This window comes from Oxyura jamaicensis, chromosome 9 (genome assembly GCF_011077185.1).
Source record: "Oxyura jamaicensis isolate SHBP4307 breed ruddy duck chromosome 9, BPBGC_Ojam_1.0, whole genome shotgun sequence".
NCBI lineage: Eukaryota > Metazoa > Chordata > Aves > Anseriformes > Anatidae > Oxyura > Oxyura jamaicensis.
This window is the reverse complement of record NC_048901.1, coordinates 25372805-25396219: the sequence shown is the minus strand read 5'-3', so window position 1 is coordinate 25396219 and position 23415 is coordinate 25372805. Positions and strand designations below refer to the sequence as shown.

General features: G+C 42.6%; 3 protein-coding genes across 3 annotated transcripts in view; 1 reads left to right on the top strand and 2 right to left on the bottom strand.

The window, feature by feature from the left end:
- The window catches only part of MED12L (mediator complex subunit 12L), a 133455-nt gene that overhangs the window by 28397 nt on the left and 81643 nt on the right, over positions 1–23415 (top strand). The window contains exons 13-15 of the mRNA XM_035335224.1: positions 1781–1995; positions 3164–3268; positions 4305–4481. Of these exons, the coding sequence (XP_035191115.1) occupies positions 1781–1995; positions 3164–3268; positions 4305–4481 (497 nt within the window). The remainder of the gene's footprint in view (positions 1–1780; positions 1996–3163; positions 3269–4304; positions 4482–23415) is intronic.
- Positions 5730–9332, bottom strand: GPR171 (G protein-coupled receptor 171). Its single transcript, XM_035335230.1, has 2 exons — positions 8728–9332; positions 5730–7303 (listed from the first exon to the last, which is right to left on the bottom strand). The coding sequence occupies exon 2, from the start codon at positions 7252–7254 to the stop codon at positions 6274–6276; it is 981 nt and encodes a 326-aa protein (XP_035191121.1). The 5' UTR covers positions 7255–7303; positions 8728–9332; the 3' UTR covers positions 5730–6273.
- On the bottom strand, positions 13489–22827 carry P2RY14 (purinergic receptor P2Y14). Its single transcript, XM_035335229.1, has 3 exons — positions 19980–22827; positions 16748–16846; positions 13489–15086 (listed from the first exon to the last, which is right to left on the bottom strand). The coding sequence occupies exon 3, from the start codon at positions 15066–15068 to the stop codon at positions 14055–14057; it is 1014 nt and encodes a 337-aa protein (XP_035191120.1). The 5' UTR covers positions 15069–15086; positions 16748–16846; positions 19980–22827; the 3' UTR covers positions 13489–14054.

The window sequence follows — 23415 nt, the reverse complement described above, 5'->3', positions numbered from 1 at the left end:
ACAAGTGTTGAAATCAAAAGCTGCTAGGTGGCAAATAGGTGGGCTGAAAAAAAGAAAAGGATCTTTATCCACTGTTAGGTTGCTCTGAGAAATGTATTGGTCTAATAAAACTGATATTGTACCTCGTGTTTCTGGTATCTTAAGTACTGGAAGTTAATGCTTTTTTTTTTTTTTTTTTTTTTTTTTTTGGTGCCCTTAAATTGAGGGGGATTTTAAGTGGTTTGAAACATGATATTGAAAACTCAACATCCGAAAAAGGAGAAAATTCTTAAAAATCTGTTGCAGACTCTGGAGTATTGGCATTGCTCTATTTTCGTGTCCTAAGTTTTACTAAACCATCCAAACTATTTGTTTTATTTAGACTTGTGTTTCTGATTTTCTTGTTTCAAATATGGTATCATCTTTCTTCACATGGGTAGCTCTGCAAGACAGTGCAGGGAGAATAGCTGGGGAATGTTTTCCTTGCTTGAAATATTCCTTGTTATTTTAGAGGACTGGAATAGCTTTGTTGTGTGATACTGTTTTTATGGTGGTTGAGATTCTTTGTCTCCAAAAATGAAAAGCGCGTGACTGCTATATTTTGACTGAGGGCAAATCACTTAGTGTGCAGGTGTGTTTTTATGATGCTCTTTGTTGTGCCTTTCCACGTGGCATCCAGCACATGTGTCTTGGTGGGCAGTTCAGGATGGGTGAGGTTTGCAGAGAAGAGTTCTAACTTAGAACTGGTGTATTCTTGGGCTTACTGTTGCAACTTCTATACTGCAGTGTAATGAGTTTCAAAAAACATGAGAAGAAAGTGTGTTAGGGTGAAAATCAAAAGAATGTCTCTGTATGTGCCCCCTAATGTAGGTCCTGTTGTTTATCTGTAAATTGCCTGTAAGTTTGACAACAAATGACAATTCTAAATAGAAATTGTTATATATTGAATTAATTTGAGCTTGTATTGCATAATTTGCTGTAAGTGTATGTTGATGATTTAGACTTGGTAGTTTTGTAGCTGGAGGTTTCTATTGCTAACTAGAGTTGTTGTAGTAGAGAGCTATTTTCTGTGAACTGCAATATTGGAAACCTTCCTTTGTTACGGAACTGGTAAAATTAAGTATAGCTGTGACAAATGAAGACTGAATTTAAAAAGTTATATTTCTCTAGACTTTGCTTTGTCATTGGCAAAATAACATGCAATTCTTTTAACAAGCCTTTTCCTGATGTGTGTGAACACACCTATTAGTTAACAGAATAAATTCTTTGAAAATACTTTAAAAACTTTTGTATTAGGAATACAAAAGCACTGTAGACAAGACAGTAATATTTACCCTGGTAAGAACATTTTGGAGAAGAAGTACAGTCACTGGGTTGTCTGTTATAATGCAAAGCTTCACAATAAACTTAATTTTTCTGCGCACAAGGAATGTCCTTGCCCTCTTTCCCCTCTTTTTCTTTTCACTTACTTCAAAGACAAATCAAATAAATAAATAGCAGAACATTGTCCTTAACTGCTGATGTGCCCAGCTGCAGTATGTGGGTAGGGTAGGATGCTCTGGCATCCACTGCTGTCTGAGGTCCGTTGCGTGTTTTGAGCAAACGTGCAGGTTGTATGTCACTAGATGGGAAGTGATTCATTCTGTGGAGGCAAAGATAAATCTGTCCAGGATGTCTGAGACATTTTTATCAGGCCTCTAGAACTTCAAAATGAATTTGCTGGGGTTTGTGAGTTGGGTAGCTTAGAAACAGATATTTATGTGTTGAAATTACAGTCCATTTTTTTTTGGTTTTTGAATAGCTGACCCAAATAGTGATCATGAGAAGACAGAGTTTGTGAATTTGGTGCTGCTGTTTTCTGAATTCACTCGACATGATGTTTTCTCCCATGATGCATATATGTGCACTTTAATATCACGTGGAGACTTGTCAATCACTGCAACTGCTAGATCACGTTCACCTAATGGGGAAGCGGTGGATGAACACTATTCTAAGGATCATGACATGAAAATGGAGGTAACGCTTCATGTTATTTCCCCCATGTTTGGTACTCAGTTTCATAAAATGTAGGTTTTTCACTAAAGCATTAGTATTTCAGATGTGAGTTTGTTTTTTTCTTTCTTTACTTTACTTTTTTTTTTTATCTCTTTATCTCTCTCACTGTGAGAAGACTGAAAGTGATTTGTTGGCTTCACTTTTGTATGTAACTGAAGTATTGCAGTTTTGGCACTAATGTGCTGAGCCGTCAGTTCTCTGGTGATCTGAATAACTCAGGACAAACAAAAAGGTATAGTGTAGGCTTCTGAATTTACCAGTGGAAAAACTTATTTGCAGGAATGCTTTAATGAAAAGTAGAGAGCTTTAAGCAGGTGGAGTCAGCGGTAAGCCTGGGGTAAGCCCCGCTGCCCTGTGTTCTGTGGGATGTGATGTCACAATGCAGCTATGAACAGTTCACAGCCTGGTCGCCTGCTTGCAGATATCAGGAGCTTACTGTGTGCTGAACAGCCATGAATTGACGATCATAAAGTGAAACCTCATGACTCCAACATGCACAGTCCATGTGTAATCCTGAGTCTTCCACCAGATGAGCAGTTCTTAATCTTTTCTAAAATGAGTTGAAGAGGAAGGTGACTTTAAAATCCAGTCCACGGACCACATTTGTACTTGTATGATAAGATGCAACCTGTTGTTCTGCTGCACAGTCCTTGTCGAGCTTGTGGCCAGCTAATGTGTTCTCTCATTTATTTTTCATTTCATGTGTACATCTCTTACGTAGGTCTCATGGCCAAATTTGTGCTAAGATGTAGGGGGTTTCTCCAAGTTGCTTTTCATAGTACAACAAAATAGCAAATAAATTTGGGGCAGGCACAAGAGTCTGCCTCCTGTTCTCTAGGTATCCCTGGGAGCAGAACTGCACGTGGGGATATGCTGTGAAGTTTTGTTTCCCCCTTCAGCTCGTGCTCTTTTTTTGTCCTTTTGTGGATTTAGGCTTGAGATTGAAATTCACTTTTGTGAATCAAGGTTTTCATAAATATTTACAAGTACTTATCTGAAATCTTCCTACCATCAGTACCCTTTCCTTGATTCTTAAATAGGTGGAATGCTTGCGTTTATCTGTGATCAGTTGGAATAGGTCTTCAATAAAATGTAACTGATGCTTGTTTTTCTCTCCGACAATTATTAGGATCATAGTATTATGGAACATATGGGCATTGACTCAGGAACCACTAGTATTTTTGATGATGTAGACAAGAGTGACTTTAAGGCAGATTTTGGTTCGGAATTTCCAGTAGGTTTAACTTTCAACTTTCTGCATGCCTTCGATGCCTGTGTCTGCTGCTTGCTGTTGTCACTAAGAATGCCTCGCTGTGCCCCTAGCACCACCTCGCCTCTTCCATCAACAGCCAGTGTCATTCAGAGCCAGTGCCTGATGTATTCTGTCGGAGCATGACCTTCTTTCTGTACATCTCTGCTGTATGACAGCTGCATTGCTTTGCTGTGCATCCCCTAGCTGTCCATGTGCACACATGTGTACACGTAAACACACACATGTGCACACACTTTCCTCTCTTCTTCTTTGTCCTCCGCCCCCAGCATATTCAGAGTGCTACGTGGTACAGTTAAGCATGAACAAATATGCAGATATACCCACTTCCTTAACATTGAGGGGCCCCAATTGATACCTTTTGCTTTTCAAGTGACTATTCTGTCTTTGCTCTGTATCCCAAGTCTGTTTCCCCCTCTTCTTCTCCTACCTGCTAGCCTGATTCTGGATTACTCTTGAATCTCCTAGTTTCTTCCTTTGGACTGGTCCTCGTTCTGCATCGCATGGACTCCTGTGCCCAGACCTATTGGTGCAGATCCACTTGCAGGATATTGGGACCCCTGTTTCTGCCTGACATCTGTCATATTGATGGCTTCAAGCATATCCATGCCTGCCTACAATGTATCTTGTCTTCTGTCACCTCCCACTTCACTCTTCTCATTATGTTCCCTCGATCACTGGACTGTCTCATCGCATTTTCCATGTCACAACAGCATAAGTGTGGAAATTGCTCTGAATTGTAATGCTTTCTTTTCCTGACTGAATACTGCTAGTTTAAAACTTGTCTAGCAACAATGAGATATGCATAGAGATATAACATACATGTATCTGATTAAATTTTAGGCTAGATTACCGTTTCCCTTGCTTTGTCTGTCTTTGAAAAAACCACTCAGATATTTGTGAAGTGAAGTAAGCAAGAACAAAATTGTATCTCTGGAATTGATGAATTTCGAAAGTTAGAGGTTACACTTATCTTAAATGTTTGTTTTACATGACTTAGATTTTTTCTCCGATGCCTGGGGAGTCTTGTGAGAATATGAACTCTTCTTTAGACAGAAGAATTTCAGTTACCAGTGAGAAGTCAGTGAAGAGGGAAAGACTCAGAGAACTGATTTTTCCATCCAATTATGACCTCCTTCGCCATTTGCAATATGCAACGCATTTCCCTATACCATTGGTGAGTGCATTCTCTTTGTGCGCGTAACGGTACTGCCTGATGTGATGGCAAGGCATTTAAAGAAAGAACAACACACTGCATAGAGAGCTGAGTGACCTTTGTCTGAAGGGCACCCAGGTGGCTCCCATGAGGCTATTTCTGCCCGCATGCACATGTTGTATGCTGCAGGATGGCTTTAGTACAGCATACAGGCATCTTTGTTTTATCCAGGGGACGTTAACTGGAAAAATGCATAAGAGGCATAATGATATATGCTGACTTACTAGAGTCAGGAGACAAGTACCACATTGCAAACACCATGTTCCGGGGTTTAATGAAACTTTGCTAAAAAGAAGATTTGATAGTTGGGCAAATGGATGAATAGCAACATACCCGAAAGGAGTAGTTCTGAATGTAAGGGGTGGAGTGGTGCTATTTCCTCCCTCCCACTCCCTGTTGTTTGCAGTCTGGAATTTTGTCTGCTGCTGCTATTCTGTTTGTGAGCTGTTGGGAACTGAAGAAAGCCCCATGATTAACATTCCAAATATCAAACCCTCATTTGGTTGTTTTTTATCTATTCATTTATTTATTTTTGTCATGTTTTCTACTCCGCTGGAAAAAGGGCCCAAATACTGAAGAAGCCTGGAACTTGAATGTATCCACTTGGTGGTGATGATGATTATTTTGAAACAACAATGATAACTTTTTAACAGTATTAAATCCTACCAGTAAAGGAAGTGTCAGCTGAGTGTATGATGTGATAGCCACAGTTTTCTTTGCTTTAATTTTCCTCCTCTACAGAGTTTGGGTTCTGAGTTATTGCAGATGAATTCACAGATGAATTATTGTTATGAGAATATTGAATGAGATGTTTCTCTTAAGGCCAGTTTTGAGTGCTTGCTTAAAGTTTAATTTATATTTTGCACATTTTAAGGATTTGAAAACTGTAAATTGATTGTTTTTGTTTCTGAAATATTTTTGGTTTACAGATGAAGCTAATCCACGTAGCTAGGCTTTGACTATGTAAATTGATTTTTGACTTTATTGACTATTTTATGTATTTTTTTTTGAAAGTGTTTATAAAATACACTATTAATACACTTAGTTGTTGCTTTATACATTTTTATAAATACAACAAGCTAAGAGAGCACTGTATATTTATACTTACTTTTTATCTTCATTTTAAAATTTCCTTGAATTTTCTGTAATAATGCATTGTTAGTTTTTTTTCATATTCATTGAAGTAGCAGCAAAGGAAGGCAGTGGAAGTTGATAAGAACAATAAATTTATTTATGAAAACTGCAGATGAAATGTAAGCGAATACAGTATTTACTAATCAGTTCAGCTGAAAATTGCTTTCTAGAACAAGTAATAATCTTTAAGATGCTTTTAGGTTAATTTTAACTACGAAGAGCTGTGCAGGTAATGAACTCCTCTTTTAAAAAAAATCTTTACTACATTGCACCAAGTCATTTAATATAGTATGCAATATTTTACCTAGGGTGAGTTCAGGTGTTTACCGTAAATAATTAGAATGTATATTTGAGTATGAAAAAAAATATTCTCAAGTGTTGCTGATTCTTCATAGGTTGTCACTGGTACACTGAAATATTTCTGAAAAGCAGTATCAAACGTTCTGCTAGTTCAGACCTACCATGTGAACGTACAACAAAGCAATTAGTACTGTCATTCAAGTTTTTTCCTTCTGCTTGGGCTTATGATTCAACAATAATGTTGTGGACCCTAGTAGCCATGCTTCCAATTGCACAATCGCTGTTTATATCCTGTGTTTGTACACAGTTTCCATGTAGTTCAGAATCCGTATGTCTGCACCTGCTGTTTGTTTCTGTGTTCTGTCTCGTCATCTGTGAAAGCCTTTGTCTCTTTGGGTGCTATGAAAGTCTCGGTAACTTTCAATTTGAATGAATTGGAAAGGTGATAATACAGAATAGGGTCAAAACAGAGGTTTGATACTGCAAACAGCAAGGTAGATTCTTTTGCTTGAAAGAGTATTTGCTTCAGAGAGCAGTTGGTTATGGCATCATTCTGGCTCAAAGTGTAGGGAATGCGAACGATGTGGTATGGAACAAAACACAGTATGTAGCCTGCTGTTACAAGCAATATGTTGATCATGGCCTTCTTCACATTCGCGTAACTCTCACTGTATTTGTTTCTGTAGAGTTGTCTAACAACAAGGAAATTGGAAATCAGTATCACAGCTGAAAAGTTCAGGAATATTGCTGTACATACAAAATTGGTAAACACGTGCCAGTCTCTTCCAAATTTTGTTTTGAAATCAATGCACCCTGCATTAGGCCTTTCTTCAATGTTTTTTATTGGAATAGCCATGTTGGGCACTGTTATAAGGAGAATCATTGTCCATACAACTGCAGACAACATCTTGGCAAATCCAGGCTCTTGAATGCGGTAGATCTTGCAACTGTGCATTAGCTGAAGGCAACGATCCATGCTTACAAATCCCAAGAATATAATTGATAAATACATGTTCAGGTAGATGAAACAGGCTGTAACTTGACAGTGGAATATTCTCAGTTTCCAGGACGCAACTCCTAGGTCAACAATTATCTTCACTGGCAACGCCAAAGTCAACAGAAAGTCTGCCGTTAAGAGGTTAGTTAAGTAGATGCTCATACACTTCTGTTTTTGACCTTTTTGTGTGAATGCCCATAGTGCAAAACAACTCCCCAGAAAACCCATTAGAAAAATTAAGTAGTAAAAATAGGTAAAAGGTTCCATTTCGGTTTTGATATAGCATTGTGAAACGTTTGACATGGTAAACTTCTTGTGCGCGTTGGTTTTGCTGTCAGGAGATGTAAAGAACCTACAAAAAAAACAAGAAGACGTCAACTTTTCCTGACCAACAGCAGTAGTTATCTGAGAATTTTGCTTGAATAATTTCATGAAAAAAATGCCATCAGGAAGAAATATTTTTCTCACTATTCATGCTACTTCACAGATGTTTGAGAGCTTTGTTCTCATCGGAAATGTCTAGAAATGTATGAGGATTTGTTCACGACAGCATATAGACTTCTGATGAAACATTTTCACAAGATCAGTCTTTCAGGTTGTATGCTTAGTTCAAAAAAATACAAAAAGAAAGCTTCTAATCTGTTTAAGCATCTGATTAATAACCATTGCTGTAACCTTTGTAACTCTGGAACAGTTTAAACTACATCTAAAACTAGTAATGTTTGTAGCAGTCTCACTAAAAAAAAAAAGGTGTATTGGGAGTTTTGAAGTTCATGTACTGTCAAACTGACATGCAGAAGTGTCAGCCAGATGACCAAACTGTTCTCATCAGTTCTAAGTTTTTGCCAATTGCTGTCTCTCTTCCTACGTGAACAGAGGATAAATTAATTGTATATTTTAATAAGACCTCTAGAAAAAGCTTATTTGAAAGAAGCAGCTACTAAATAATTTTATCTGCCTCATTTTTAGGCTCAGGAGAAATTACTGGGAGGAAAAGTAGAAAATTAAGGTGGTATTTTTTTTTTTTTAAACTAAATCTACAAATCCCCAGTCAAGTTTTGTTTTGATTTGCTACGCTGCCTGAGTGCTGCACAGAATGTCAGCTGGGATGGAGGTATGCTTGTTAGAATTTCCTGGAACTAAGAACAGCACATTTATGTCTTGCATAGCCTAAAACTGCAACACTTTTTATTTCACTGTATTGTTTCAGATATTAATATACAAGCGAACTACTGCAACTGCGTATTTATTTTCTGCTGTAAAATACGTATCCAGATGTATGGTAATTTCTGTTAGTTTACATAAACGCAAATGATTACAAATACTCCAGTGGTTTAAAATGGAGGAAAAAAGTAGTTTGTGTCTTGTAATTAGCTTTCTGCAGGTGGCCTCTATTGTCCTAGGACCCGTAACAGAATCGTGTGAAGTTCTGGTGTGTGCAGCGTAGGTGAGGGGCAGGCAGCGCTCTCTGGCCCACTGGGCTTGCTGCTGTGCCCCCGTGCTGGGGCCTCCTGTGCCCGCGGTGTGGCCTCCACCAGGCTCGGGGCTGGCATCGTGCCTGCCGACGGGCAGCCTGGTGGCTGAACCCCGAAACGGGGCTGGAATTAGAGGCTGCAGGCGTATGGCATGGCCGCTGCCAAGTAACGCTGCCTGCAGGTGGAGATAGCCTGCAGTGCTGGGTGCTCGAACCTGACTGCCGATGTGTTTGGCACAGTTGGTATCAAGCTGTATATTTACATAGACTAGGGAGACTGAACAAAGACTGAAAGCACGTACCTGTCTTACTGGTCTCTGGGGTCTCCGGAGCATCAGGCTATTAGTGCTCGGTGTCTCTCTGCGACTGCTTCCTCATGGTCCAATAGCATGTTAACCTTTCCCCCTCGCTGCCTCTACTGGTGTTTTTTAAATGCGTCTGTGGTTTTTAAATGTGCTGATTGACGCAATTAAAACCAGCATTCAAATAGCTAAACCACGTGGAAGTTACCTAGAAGAGAGGTGACAGAAAGACGTAAGTGTTCGTGGAACAACCCAGGGGTGCCTTTGTTGCTTCCTTTCTCTAGCGCAGGCGTTGGGGCAGGCGGCAGCTCCCCTGCGCGGGGCTGTGACCCGCTGCTGTGCCGGCAGCGGGGGCAGAAGGGTGCTGCGGGAGCAGCTGGGCAGGCGCAGCCGTGTGCCCGGTGGCGTGGGGGGCCGCAGTTCCGAGTGTGCTGATGTGGCTTATGGAGCGTGAGGAAGACGGTCAGTTGCTTTTTCTGTCTGCATCAGAGAGCTGATACGGATGGGGAATAGTCCCTTAAACTTGTTGATATCTGCGGACCTGGAGGCAGTGAAATTTTCACTCTTCTGCTAACTTCAAGCCTGAAACTTTCAGTGTCTGTGTGTTCGCTTTATGTACGGGTGACGAGACGTTTATGGTTGGGTCTGCCTCAGCATGTGGACTCTTTCCTGTAGTCCTTAAAACTGCCTCAGGGTACAGATTGGTCCCAGGTTCTTGAACTGGGACTTTAGATGTGTGACACCCTATGAACTCCATCTTTTCTTTAAAAAACAACAGAAACCTCTCTTTCTATCCAATATATAAGTCTTAGATTTAAATTCTATGGGCAATCAGGGATAGAAGTGTATGGATTTTGCAGTGTCATTGGTCCTCATTCATTATTTTCTTGAATGAAAATCCAAGCTTTGGAAATCTCATGCATGTTTTTCCTAGAGTTGTTACCTAATTTACAGATTTAACGCAATGTAGGGATTATTTCTGTTAAAAATTAAAATTCTGAACCTTTGGACACTTGCCAGACACAATTAAAATAAATAAAAATAGCACACTGGGGATATATAGGGAAAATGCTTGTAATTTACCCCCTTCTTTCCCTTTTTTCTTTTTTTTCTTTAAACCAAGCTAGGAGGGCTGAGGTACTAACAACAATACTGAAAAAGCAACATTAGCACTCTGTTGTAGTTGAGAATCCACAGGAATTTACAAGTCATGTACCATAGCCTTGTGAAAAAACAAGTTAAGAACGTCTGGTTTTAGGTTTAGTCATAAGATGAAAGTTCAGACCATATTTGTTGAGATCTTTGCAAAGCTTCATAATCTGGAATGATCCTATGTTCAGTTTTGAGCAAACATGATCTAATTTTATGGTGTTATGCTCACCATGCAAAGCCAATCTTTGCATAGTTTGTTTATTTTTAACTTGAAATGCAGGATTCAATCTTTTTTTTTCCAGTCAGGTCAAACATCACTCAAAAATGGTCTACACTTCCAACACAAGCGTTTCGAGAGGAAACATGAGAACATGAGACTGAGTTGTAATTGTTTCAATTGCTAATTGTTTCATCCTATCCCACTGTCTATATATCTAATGTAGAAGACCACTGTAGTTTGTAAATTACGGATGCAGGTGGTAGATTTTTCTGTAATTAAGTTTGCTGAACACTTCTCATCATAAGCCACCAAAAACGGGTTTAAGCTTTGCTGAATTTTTGACTTTGGGTTTGAAATCTTCCATGATGAATGCTTAGGCTGACCCCTAGGGATTGGAAGGGTGGTGCAAAGAAGGGGTGGGGTGCTGGTGTGAGCGGGATCTCTGCCAAAATGGTTAAATCAATTTTGAGAAAGAAGGAAAAATTACATCTAAGCATGGGGAAAAAAAAATAAAAAATAAAAATCTGGTGACCTATGAAAACATTAGGTGCCTTGTGTTTCGAACTGGATGCACCAAAGACTTACGTGGGTGATCCTGACGTTGGGATTACTTCTGACATGTCTCCACCTTCTGTGTACCCAGCTACAGAAGACTTTTTTGGAGGCTTTCTGGGGCTCAGCTGCAGTAACTGCTGTTTTCTCTCCTGAGCACACACCATCGCACGTGCAGCTGGGCTGCGTGCCTGCCTCTGCAGGGATCTGGGCAGCGTGGGTCCCTCTGCTGGTCCCTGCCCTGGGCGGCGGTGTCTCGCTGTCGGCTGAGGCTGTGCAGCAGGGACAGGCGCGAGGGAAGAGCCCGCTCCTGGTTAGAGGGGCAGGGCTGGAGAAAGGCATCTAAAGACCTAGGCATGGTCTAGGAAGCGTAATTACAGGAGTGATGGAGAGAGACCGGTGGAGGTGCCTCTGAGGAGCTTGGGCGAGCTCCTCAAGGAGTGGGCCTGCAGGCTGGTGCACGGGGTGGAGAGAGGCTGGGAGGAAGGGAAGGATATGAGAGTAGCTGGGGCGGATGGGGAATGAGTCTGGACATAGCCCTGAGCCCTTCTGCCTTCACCGGGCTTGGTTTATTGACTGTGTAATATGTCACTAGTACCCATGCTAGGGCTGTGTGGTGAGGCACTGACCAACACTGCGCGCAGCCAGACTGCAGCACCTCGTGTGACATCCCTTTCCCGAGGGCTGGCTCGGGTTGGTTCCCCTGATGGTCCACCAGGAGATGCTGCCCCGCGCTTTCTCCTCCTCCTGCGGTGGGCAGCCGGCGGTGGTTGCAGCGCGCTCCTTGGAGGGGAGCCTGGTGAGGCTCAGCTGCCGCCGCGCTTCTCCACGGCACTTCGCGTTAGTGTCAGTGAAACGCTCAGACATCTGAGGCTGTAAGGCCAAGAGAAGTGCTTGTACAAACGGGCAAGTCCAGCATATTCTCTTTTTTTTTTTGTGTCTTTCATTGGCAGATTAGAAATTTCTATTCCATTACAATGTCTGTATTGTAAATGAAAACATAAGTGATCTTGAATTCTGAGTAGAAATACCTATTTCTGATTAAGAAAAAAATGTATTTTTATTTAAATGCACAAAGATCTGTTCCGTGTAGCGTGCCACGGATCCCTTTGGGGATCAGAGCATTGTTTGGCACCTGGTGTTGTGTGACCTCCAGGTATTAGGGGTAGACGACCACAAGCTGTGCCTCCGAATGTCCTGGGGATGAACTTCAGCAGCAGACACAGGTGCTATGAAATGTCAAGTAGCTCCACAGCCTCCGCGTAGCCTTCTGTCAATTACCATGACTTAGTTCTGTTTGAACAGAGCTTTACAAACATGCAGCGCCCCGAAGTGATGATTATTAGATGTGCTAGTGAGGATACTATCATAGAGTCATTAAGGTTGGAAAAGATCCAAGATCATCTGGCCTGACCACCCCCCTGCCACCACTGTCACCCACCAAACCATGTCCCTGAGCTCCACGTCTGACCTTTCCTTGAACACCCCCTGGGGCGGTGGCTCCACCACCTCCCTGGGCAGCCCGTCCCAGTGCCTGGCTGCTCTTTCTGAGCAGTAAACTGGTGGGCTGAGGAGAAAATTCCCCAATATAAATTATTTCTTTCAAAGTTTTGAAAGTAATAAAAATGTTTATACAAATATGTATTGTGGACATGTTTCATCTCTGTATGCCACAGTACTTTCTCAGACATAATTATTTAGATTTTATGTAGGCACATAAAGCCAAATATTTTTGCAATAAATAACAAAAAATCACCCCCAATCAAATGATTCCCTACCTTTGCAGGCTATTTTGCTTGCTTGGAGGGAAGAGTCTGCCAAGTTTTAGTTTGATATGTATCGGGGAGCTCTAAAGGAACCATATAAATAATCTTTTATGTATTTTCTCGAAAGAAAACAACAACAAACAAAAAAACAGACACAGCCCTCTTCTGTGGTCCCTAAGCACCAGTTCAGGCTGTGGGTTGCTGCAAGCCCCTGCAGTCGGACGTGCTCGCGCATCACCCTGAGACATTACCTGTTAGGACTAAAATGAAACACAGGCAGAAAGGTGTAGCACGTGTTATTTTTGTTCCTATAACTTCTTTGTTAAGCAAAATGACAGCATCCAGCTTCTGGAGTCATTGCCTTTTGTGGATATTTCTAGCATTGCTGTGTTTTCCTGCATGATGATAAAATCAAGCAACACGAAGGGTTGGACTGAAAAATACCATTAAAGTGAGATTAGTTATATATGGAAGGTTGGTGGCTTTCAGCTGTTACCTTAGTACATAGAGGAGTGTTTTACCATGGTGCCAGAAGCACAGGAAAACCAGCCACCTTTCTTTCTGGATTTAAATATGCTGCCTTACAGTTCCTAGGTGGCTGTGTGTGTTTTCAAACTGCTCCTTAACTGCTCTTACCTCCTGCAGCAGCACAGGGGGGAGTTACTAAAATCTCAGTCAGTTAGTAAAATCTCAGTCATTTGGGCGTGAACAGTTTTGGTGTACACCATGTTCTTCCAAAAAAGCCCTGAAGAATATGGTACAGTGTAGCTGTGCTTGCGAGTTTATAGAAGGCATACTTCTTAAACACCTTTGTGTACTGAACATTGCCTTTTAGAGAAGTTCTCCCACTTCTGGATGCGTAGGAGTGACAACTGGTCATGTTGTTTAATTCACTAGATCTACAGAATGCTTCCCTTAAGAAAGTCAACATACTTTTTATAAATTTTACCAGGTTTTTCTTCAGTCTCTGTGCAGATTGTTGAGGATTTGATCACTGTATTTAAAACAACAACAACAACAAGTTTTTTTTTTTTTTTTTTTTTTTTTTTTTTTTTTTTCTCTTGGCAGCTGTTGGAAGGTACCATAGCTTTGCTCTGTGAGCTGGTGAATGCCCACAGAACTTCCCCTCAGGATCTCGGTACTCTTCAGCTGGCTGGTAGCGGCCAAGTCAGAGAGGGGCTTGTGCTCAGCTTTTCGTGTTGCTTTGGAGCAGTGTGCTCCACTCGAGGTGGGACAATCAGTCGTTCCCAGGCCCTTCAGGCTGTTTTCCTGCTACGCATGTGTGTTGTGCCTGGCTTCATGAGAAACAGAAGATCAATTTGATGAGTAGGATGTTGGATAATCCTTTCAGAGAACTGTGGACTGGAGCCCCAGAATGTTTTGTTCCAGTTATTCCGCTCTATTTTTTTTGAGATCCAGATAGGTCATATCACACCATAATGCAATCATAGCATCAGCTGAAATAACACATAGTACATGCACTGATAGCATGCAAAATATTTTTATAGAGAGAAACACCACATGGTATTTTACTCCAACATTTTTTTTCTGTTTTATTGCTGTTTCTCATCGGTTTCTTTCTGAGACATTGCGTTCTTGAGTAACTTTCAAGCATGTGTTATTTTACAGACCTAAACTTACAGAATATTCACACTTTCCTGAAGCGTATTTGATCTTTTAGATTTAGAATTGTCAACCTCCTGTGAAGTTTTCAGCTTGAGGTGCAGTTTTTGGTACAGCTTTTCTCTAAAAGGTAGGCAGAGGAAAAAATAAATAATGGGATCAAGGCACACGTTTGCAGCAGACAACACAAGAGTAAACTCCTTTGCATAGAACAGAGTTGTTTGCGACTGGCAGTTGAACCGTGAGCTAGTTTGACTTAAAGTGTATGGTATTCTGCAGAAGTGATATGGTACAAAGCAAATGACAAATACAAACATGATACTGAATATATTACGACTGGTTTTTCTCTTGGTAATGTCTGAGTTCCTTCTGAATTTTTTATAGGAGCTATATATTTTTTTTGATATTGAAGTGTAAACAATGATTAGTAGGAGAAAGACAATCCAGAAAATCCCTGTGCAAATGTAACTTGAGACCTCGTGCCACTGTCTGCCAAGCTCACTTTTAAGACCAATACATTTTCTGGAATAATTTGCTTTAGAGATTTCAGTAGTTAAGATCATATTTGGAAGGGATATAAACATAAACAATAACCATATGATTATAGAGATAACCTTGCTGTAGTTAACCGTGTGAACAAAGGAGGTGAATAAAGGCTTTACAATTTTATAGTATCTGTCAAAACCTATGAGGCCAAAAAATGTTATTCCAATATACATGTTTGTATAAAAAACAACTGCAGAGTATCTGCACACAAACATGTTGAGCTGTGGATGTGCAATTTCTGAATCAGCAAGAATTTTGAAAGGAAACGTCAAGCTCATTAGGAGATCAGCAACAACAATGTTTTTGAGATAGACAATAAAACTCTTCTCGCTAGAAACGTATAGAAAAATCCATGCTGCCACACTGTTCAGCAGGAATCCTACTATGAAAATTAAACAGTAGACCAGGGGAATGACTGTCTTAGTTATTACAGTGTCGTAACTGCAGTTGTTTCCCAAGGAGTTTGTGCTGGAGTTGAACATCTTACAGTATCTTTGTTCCTAGAAGCAGAAGAAAGATTATCTCAGTAAGATAAAATGGTGATCAATTTTTTTGTCAGTAAGACAAAATGGCGATCAAAATGTGAGAAATCACGTTTTTGTTTCCAAGGGGGATGCACAGTAAGTATTTTCCAAGCTATTCAGTCCTACTTTTGGATGATACTCAAGGGCATGCTGCTGTTCTGGAAACCCATTTGTTTTTGGACTGGACTTGAATCCGTTGTCTTCGAGTCCCGTACCCTCCTTTTCTGCGTGTGTGAGCCTATGTGCTGGGAACTAGAAACGGGACTGAGCCACGAAGTTTAGTGACTCTAAGTGCATCACATTAAACCTTAAGGACCAGCATGCATTTTTAGCACTGGTTTAACCAGGAAACACGTTAGGGATATAAATATTCTTTCTACAACTGTTCTGTTTTGTATAGCCATGGTAAACATCCTTCTGTTAGCCGAGACTGGGAATAAGTGGTATATGCCAATATTTTCTAATGCTCACTTGAAGGAAAGCCTTATGAGCAGCTAGCACAGTTTGCTTTAAACTTTTGCTTTTAGTAGGACAACATACAGGAGTCTGTGTATCAGCATGAAATAAAAGCTAGAACTGTGCTCTCAAGTCATTCAGACTTAAATTTTAGATGATCCCCATGAAGGCCCCGAGAAATCACATCTGCTGTCTGCTTTTCTTTGACAGAAGGCTTACGGGGGTGGATTACCCTCTGTAGGAAAGGCTGAACAAATACAGATGCATTGCTGCTTCATTGGCAAATGAAAACTAAGGCAACTGGATGCCACATGCCACAGAGCTGCGTGGAAAAAAAAAAAGAAAAAGAAAAAGCACAGCCTGCCTGTTAGAAAATAAGTGTTTTCCATGTTGCCACAGTTCACAGTCAGTGGCTGTTGCCTCTGGGTAGCAGGTCGGAGCCTGAATTTAACTTTGCAGTAACTGGAAATGGGAACTCTATTTCACATAGGTAAAATTGATTCATTTGGTATATTGTTTTGTGTATCTCTTCTGAAGACCCTATAAAGGCTGACAAGCTTAGTCACTGGTTTGGAACTTGCTTTCTAAGTGGAATAATGGCGCATGAATTACCATTATTCACACCCAAAGCCTTCAGTTAATCTCTACCTGGTCGTTCTCCCATAAGGAGACCTGCAGTCCTATCTTTTAGTTTAAGCTCTAGTTGTTGAGGCATTCGTTTCTGTTTGGGTTTTTAATGGGAAAAGATGGTGTGGTCAGTGGGTGAACAGGTGTGTTAGGATTATGAGATGATAATGGGTAAGGTTTGGGGTGATACTGCTGGAAGTAGGAGGATCTCTGCTTCTCGCTCTGTGTCGTCAGTCAGCTGGAAAGCGCCAATAACAAATGGCATTTTTATTTGAGGTGTTAACAAGCTGTGTTTGAAAGCTGTTCTCTTCCCACTGCTGTGTGCAGTGTGTGTACTGTTTGTCCCATAAGGCTGCCCAAGCAGGACCTTCTCTCTGCATGTGGTGTGCTCAGACGTTCTCCCTGATCTGTAGGGCTTTCTGAACAAAGTATATGGAGGTGGATTGTTCTACGCTTGGACCTGGTAGGAGCAGACCTTAAATGTCTCGGGAAGTCCATAAATTATTCCTTGCACTGAGGCATCATACTACAAAGTATCAATGACATATCCTTACCTTTCTTGATTTCACTGCTGTGGTGGTTTTTGTTAAGGTATTAAGGGTCTAGAGAGCCTTCCATTCTCAGGCACGGAGCGTCTCCTCTTGCCGGGTGAGCTGCGTGAAACAGGACAGTACAGTTGTTAGAGCTGTGTGCGCTGCCAGGCAGGACAGCGTAACGCTGGGGAGCTGGGGGCCTCCCCTGTGCCACTCCTGTTCAGCCCACCTAGGGATGAGTACTGTGGGGGAGGCCTGGGTCTTTCAGCAGGACTTCACCGTTGGTTAGGGACAGAGCCGCAGAGGTAGCAGCCGTGTTCAACCTGGAGCCCAACCTGTGTGGGTAAGATTGGGGCCTCTTGTCCCTCTCACGTGCATCATGTCATTTATATTCATGATAAAATGGATCTGCTCTTGCCGTCGCCTAGTCAGACATGTAGCTCCTTCTGAAAGGCCTTGTCCCCACATGCTCTTTGAAGGCACCTGGCTGCGCTGCCCCGAGGACCAGAGCACACGGTGGGTCCATGGGATGCCATCTCCTGCTGCAGGAGGTCACTGAACTGCTGCGTTCCTCCAACTCAGAAAGTCCTTTGGGGTTTTCTTAAGACACATGACATGCCGGTCCCGATGTTACCGCCACGGTTTCTATACTGTCCGTCCCAAGTGCTGTCTGCTTTTTCCTCCTGTATGCATCTCCTCCCCAAGCCCTACACGGTCACCCCTTCTGTCAGTGTCCCTGCTTAGCATCGCCAAGCACTGTAGTCCCCAGACTGACCTGGTGGACAGGATCTCACCCTGACCCGTAACCGCCAGGTCTGGCTGCAGCCCTTTGTTTTGCACAGGACAGCAGCAGTCCTAGCCTGGACATCTTTTCCTCCTCATTTCTACCTGAAGAGAGCAGCCAAGCTGCTCAGATTGAGAGAAACTGGCGATATCCTGTAGCCAGTCAAATGTTATTTCAACAACAACAAAAAAACATGGAATAAAGCCATGACATCTTTTGTGACACCTCTTTTTTGGGATTATATTGCTCCTGGCTGCGTGTATTCTTTTGGTTGGCCATATAATTCTTGTGGGGAAGAAAGAATAAATAGAATTCAACTTATTCGTGTAACGTGACATACTTAAAACCTTATAAATTTATGATTCTGTGTCTGTGTTTCTCATTCCTTGTGTCTGCAAAAACAATCCCCAGTTTGTATGTTCAGTGCATTCCCAACATTTCCTGCCGGTGACTGGGCAGAGAGGAGTCCCGTTAGCATCCCTCAAATACGCAGTGTTGCAGTAGAAAGTCTTGACTTTTTTTTTTTTAACAGTTGTAAGTGAATTCTCATTTCAAGATGGATGTAAAACATCTGTTTCTAAACCTGACACAGAACTGAGTACTGAGCATTTCCCCAGTTTATTCCTCCCTTCCTTCTTTTCCTCCCCATCTGCTCACCATTTAGAAAAAGAAAAAAAAAAAAAAGTGGGCTGATATTTTCAGGTGACCTAGTGATGAGGAAAATAAAGTAACTTGTTATTTCCAGGTTAGATCAGAGCAACTTGGTCTGCTGCACCAGCCTGGACAGAGGGCAGTGGGGATGAGTTACGTGACCGGGGCACTCGCAGAGGTGCTGAGCACGCTGCGCACCCTGCCCTGCGCCTGGGCTGGGCTCCGGGGCTCAGCGCTCCCCCAGACCGCAGCGTTCCAGCTGCCTGAGCCGTCCTCCGCGCGCTGCCTTCCCCGGGTGGCTTCTGGGGAGCTCGGAAACGACTTCAGCAAAAGACTTGCTGTCGTTAGCATGTGAGGAGACGGTGTACCACGTAAAACGGTTCCTTTAATGCAGACAGCGTTTGGCATTGACATCATTTTATAACAGGTTTTCCTGACCAAAATTTTTCCAGACAATTAGATCATATGTTATGTTTTCTCAGCATCTATGATTGATTTCTGGTGTTCTGAAGGACAAAGCTGGAGAGGAGAGCCAACTGGTATAAAGAGCCGCTGGAGATAAGATCGTTTATTTTCTTGTTAAAATAGCAGGCTTTTGAAGGGCAACGTGAGCTCGTTTGGTTGCGGAGTGAGGACACTTGAGGGGAGGATTTCAGTCTTGCAAAAACCACCAGTAATTGTTTTGTTTCTTCTTACTGTCCAGGGGTCCCTGTGCTACTTTTTGATGTATGAAATTTAACAGCCTCATTTTCCTGATGAGAAGTTGAAATTTTCATTCTGTTTTCATTTCTGATTTTTAGACAAAGCTCTCAACTATTCTGAAAACGCAGTCTTTTATCTTTGAAAGATTAGAGCCTACATCAGTATCTGTTTGATCCCTGATACTCACACTGAAACCTGGGCAATGCTTTGAGCTGTTTTGTATATGGAATCATTTTCAGATCTAACCCAAATATTCCAGGCTTTTTAATTAAGCCTTACTAAAAAATCTCCAAATCCTTCCAGTCTCCCATCAGTTAAATATTTGAATTAAGCAGCAGTGATTCTAAAAGTTAGGACTATGGTACCATGAACAGTCTGTTGGTGATTTGATTAGAAGACTAAAGAGACCAGCTTTTAGTAGCAATGGATCTATCAAATTTGGAATTATTCCTCTACAACTGTGTCAGTGAAATATTTTAATGACTGATAGTTTTATTGTCCTAAAACTGGGTATTTGAAAGGAGAAAAATGTCTAAAAAAAAAAAAAAAAGTTCCCTTTAATATTCTTTATTAATAGAACACGTTTGTTTTTAGTGCCATTTCTGATGTTTTAATTTAGTTATGTTTCCTCGATCAAAAATTAAAACAAAAATAGTTGCTTAAGAAGAATGTCTTTTACTGATTACACCTCAACTGTTTACACGAATCCAGAACAATCCTTCTCTGTACAGATCGGCAGCCTTAAGTGCAGCAGCTTTAGTCTGCTCCACATCTCAGACTGAGGCATTTGCCTTGTCTGTTGCGTTTATTTACAGTACAATTGTGTTTTAAGGAATTTATTTGTGGCTTGTATAGCACCTGAATGATTTCCTGTTGACCCTTGTTTGTCTATTACTCTTTTTTTTTTTTTTTAAATTACAGCAGTAGTTATTTAAAAGTTTAAAAAAAATGTTCAAGAATGTTAATAGCATACAGAAATGTATAACGAAGAGGCATGATCTTCCACCTGGAAGACTTTTCAGCTATCAAATGAATTTACAGAATACACCCTTTGCAACTGCCTTACAATATGAATCACTGTAGGAGCCGTGTAAGCTGCAGCAGTTCGTTACTTACTGGTTAGAGTGAAGTCTCCTGTTTTTTCTGCTTTACCCATTGGGTTATTCCTTTGCAGCCGGGTAGTCTGTCAGTTCTTTCAGTGAATGCGTTGAAATACTATCTTCATTATCTGTGTTGATAGCGATGAAGTTTCAGAATCGAGCTTGCTCTCCACAAGCAAAAAGTTGGTGAGCTGCTTCACCAAATGTGGTTGAAATGTCAAGTGCTACAGATGGTCGGTGCTATTTTAGTGTACTTGTACGTACTTCCACGAAGATCAGCTTTGAATTGGTTTCAAAAAAGACACATTTGTGCAGTTAGCCAAGCAGTAGGCTTAAGGGTTGCTTTCTTTCCCCAGGCTGTTCCCAGGCCTTGCTGTGACCTTTTCTATAAAGCTTGCTACCCCGATAGCTTCTGTTTTTGTTAATGGGAGTGTCCTGAACAGGAGTTCATGGGGGTGACGTCGTGTTTGCTTGGGGCGTGCTCAAATGCCAAGAGATTTATTCTTGGGACAAGTGATAAATCCCTGGTGTATAGCAATTTTCTTTCTTTTTCAAATTATTATTATTTATTGATTTACTTTTTAACTTAGCCACATGTCTGTCTGTCTTCTCCCTTCCTGTTCTTCCCGTATGTTTACTGGGAGGCTTCAAAGCCAAGCACAAAACTAGCTGAAATATACGGTGAAGGATAATCTAATATAATCTCTTATTAATCTGGGAAAGCACTGATGTTTATAGTAAAGTAAAATTTGTAAATGGTATACAGTAGTGTTCATAAACATGCTGTACATGACTTAATCTTTGCTTCACAGTGCACGACCCAAGCCTGCCTTTGAACACACAATTTCCTCATGGACTTTCCTTCTGCGAGCGTGTATCTCCTTACTGGAAGGGGCCCAAGTGTGGCCTGCTAATGCTTTGCTGCAGTGTACGCGTCCTGTACTCAGAGCCAAGGCTTGTTATCTTGAATTAATAGTCTCCTTAATTTCATTGAATCTTTCTCAGTGAAATAAGGCGATATCTTCAGAGACCTTAACAAAATTGCCTTTCATTATCATGAGTGTTCTTATCCCTCTTTTATTTCTGAGACTCCCTGGTTGAAGCCGTAATGGTCAATTAATCATTGCTTTCAGGTGATGAATTTGGAGGTTCATTTCATTTAGCCTTCTTATAATGCCTTACATTTTGTCTCGGCTGAGCCTTGGGCATTCCGCTTCTCTGAGAGTCTTTGTCCAGGTGTGCAGCTGCCGTGAAGTGGAGGTTTGGCCTCCTGGGGACCGCGGAGGATGCGGGTGCCGGAGGCAGGGCGCAGCTGACCTCCTCGCAGCCCCTGCTGCACTACCACACCTCTGGCTTTTTCACCCGTGGCTCCGGCGGGGATTTGCTGGTAACAGCATGCTTCCCTGGCACCGTTCTCACGGGTTCTGTCGTGTGAAATATCCTGTGTGCTGGTGGGCGGCAGCTTTAGCATTCCTGTCCCGCAGACTTTGTGTGTCCTGTCTCAAATCATCAGGCTTCCATTTTCCAGGCAAATTGGAGGAAATCCATCTGACCTAAAGAGTCATTGCTCTTCAGATGTCTTGGGAGAAAAGAGGGTTAAGCTGGTAGCTCAGGAAGAAGCAGTGAGTGCCAGAGGTTGCAGGTTTTAACCCTGCTCTGGCTCGTGCAGCCTGGTACACAGCCCTGCAGCAGGGAGCAAGCCCCATCTGCCTGCATGGCTGCTGCCGTGAACCTGGTGGCCCGTGCTTAGAGGAGTGGCTGCTGTGTCCCTTTACTCTGTCCAGCCGCCCCGTGCCAGGTCACGAGCGTGACTGTTCCGCACACCTGCCCTGCACGGCCTGGCCCCTTTTGTTCCCTGTGCCAGCTGCTTCCCTTCTCGTCCAGCGTCCTCATGGTCCCGTGTCCCGCTCATGCCCTCTCCCCTCTCTGCTGGGGTTCGAAGGAGCCCATTTTCCTGCTTCCCTGCTCTACACGGGTGTCACACGGAGCGGCGTTGTCGCGGGTACTTTGCCAGACCCCGGGGGCAGTTCGCAGGGGGTGGCCGGCGGTGTCGACACGGTGTCACTGGGGCGCGCTCCCTTACCAGGGCTCCAGCGTTGGTGAGCATCTCAGGCAGGGCTGGGGTCCTCGGAGAAGTCTGATGGTCGTGGATAGCACTTGGTTTAACTGAAGCACGCTTCAGGAAGGTACGGATTCTCTTCGATTGTTCAGAAAGCAGAAATACAGCTTGAGAGGCATCACACAGGTCTGTGAGTCGGCAGCTGGGTTCCCTACGGTGAGCAGGACAGCACTTACTGGCAGCACACGCTATTCCTTCCAGCTGGGTCTGTGGTCCCGTGATGTGATCCCGTGTTTTGTCCGGGCTTGGCAGTAGACCAGGCCGTCAGCTCTGCGAGGGCAAGCAGAGGTGTGCCGCTGGGAAGCGCTCCAGCTCCTTGCCTGTGCTTGGCACGTGCCCAGCCCTGGCTCCCGATGGGCAAGGGTGCCAGGGTGCCACCATCTCCTCGCCTGGCGCCGGGGCTGCCCGACGTACCGGTCTGCGGGCCTGCCGCCGCACAGCCCCGCTGCAGCCGGGCGCTCTGAGCAGCACTGCCCGGCCGAGGCAGCTCGCCCCAGGGCCCGGGGCAGGTCCTGCCCTGCTTGCTCCTCCTCTGGCTGGCGGTCTGCTGCACCAGGGCAAGGATCAGGCAGGGTGATGCAAAAGGCTTTTCAGATCATCCCCAGAAGGCACACAATCAAACTTTTCATCTCTTTCCATCTAGCCTATTGTCATGTTATTTTTGGAGCAAGGAAAAGAGGAGAGAGAGGGTCAGATAAGGCTTTGGCTGATCAGGAGAGCTTTACAAGCCTGCAGTTCTCTGAGGCAGGCAGGCTTTGTAATTCCTTCTGTAAGAACCTTTCTTTGTTTTTCTGTTTTATTTTTTTCCTGTTGTTTGGTTGTGTCCCCCCCCTCCTTTTTTTTTTCTTTTTTTTTTTTCTTTCCCAGAAGCAGCAGCAGCAGAAACCTCAATATCCCTTTTGGGACCAGGATCAACTTTCACACTGTGACTCACAACAAACTTTTTCCAACAGCTTCCTCATCTAAACCTAAAATTGCAGTAGGCAATCATCCGTTTGTGTCCGGATGAAATTGTTGCAGAGGAGGAAGAAAAGTGTAGTCTGCAAAAAAAAAAAAAAAAAGCAAGTTTGAAAGGGAAACATAAAACAATGATAAGAGGAGCTTCTTCGCAAAGCAAAACTGCCCATAAATTTTTTGGGCATCTGCCCTGGGTGCAGGAAGCCTGAGCTAGAGCTAGCTTTTCTCTACAGTGTAAAGCATTTTCTTTCATGTTTTTCTGAAGCATAATGTTTCTTCCTGAGCTAGCTGGCTGAACTGCCGTGCAATCACAGGCCTCCATCCCTGAGCGGCTCAGTAATTTGTTATTTTTCAGTCCATAAAGTAGACCTTTCCT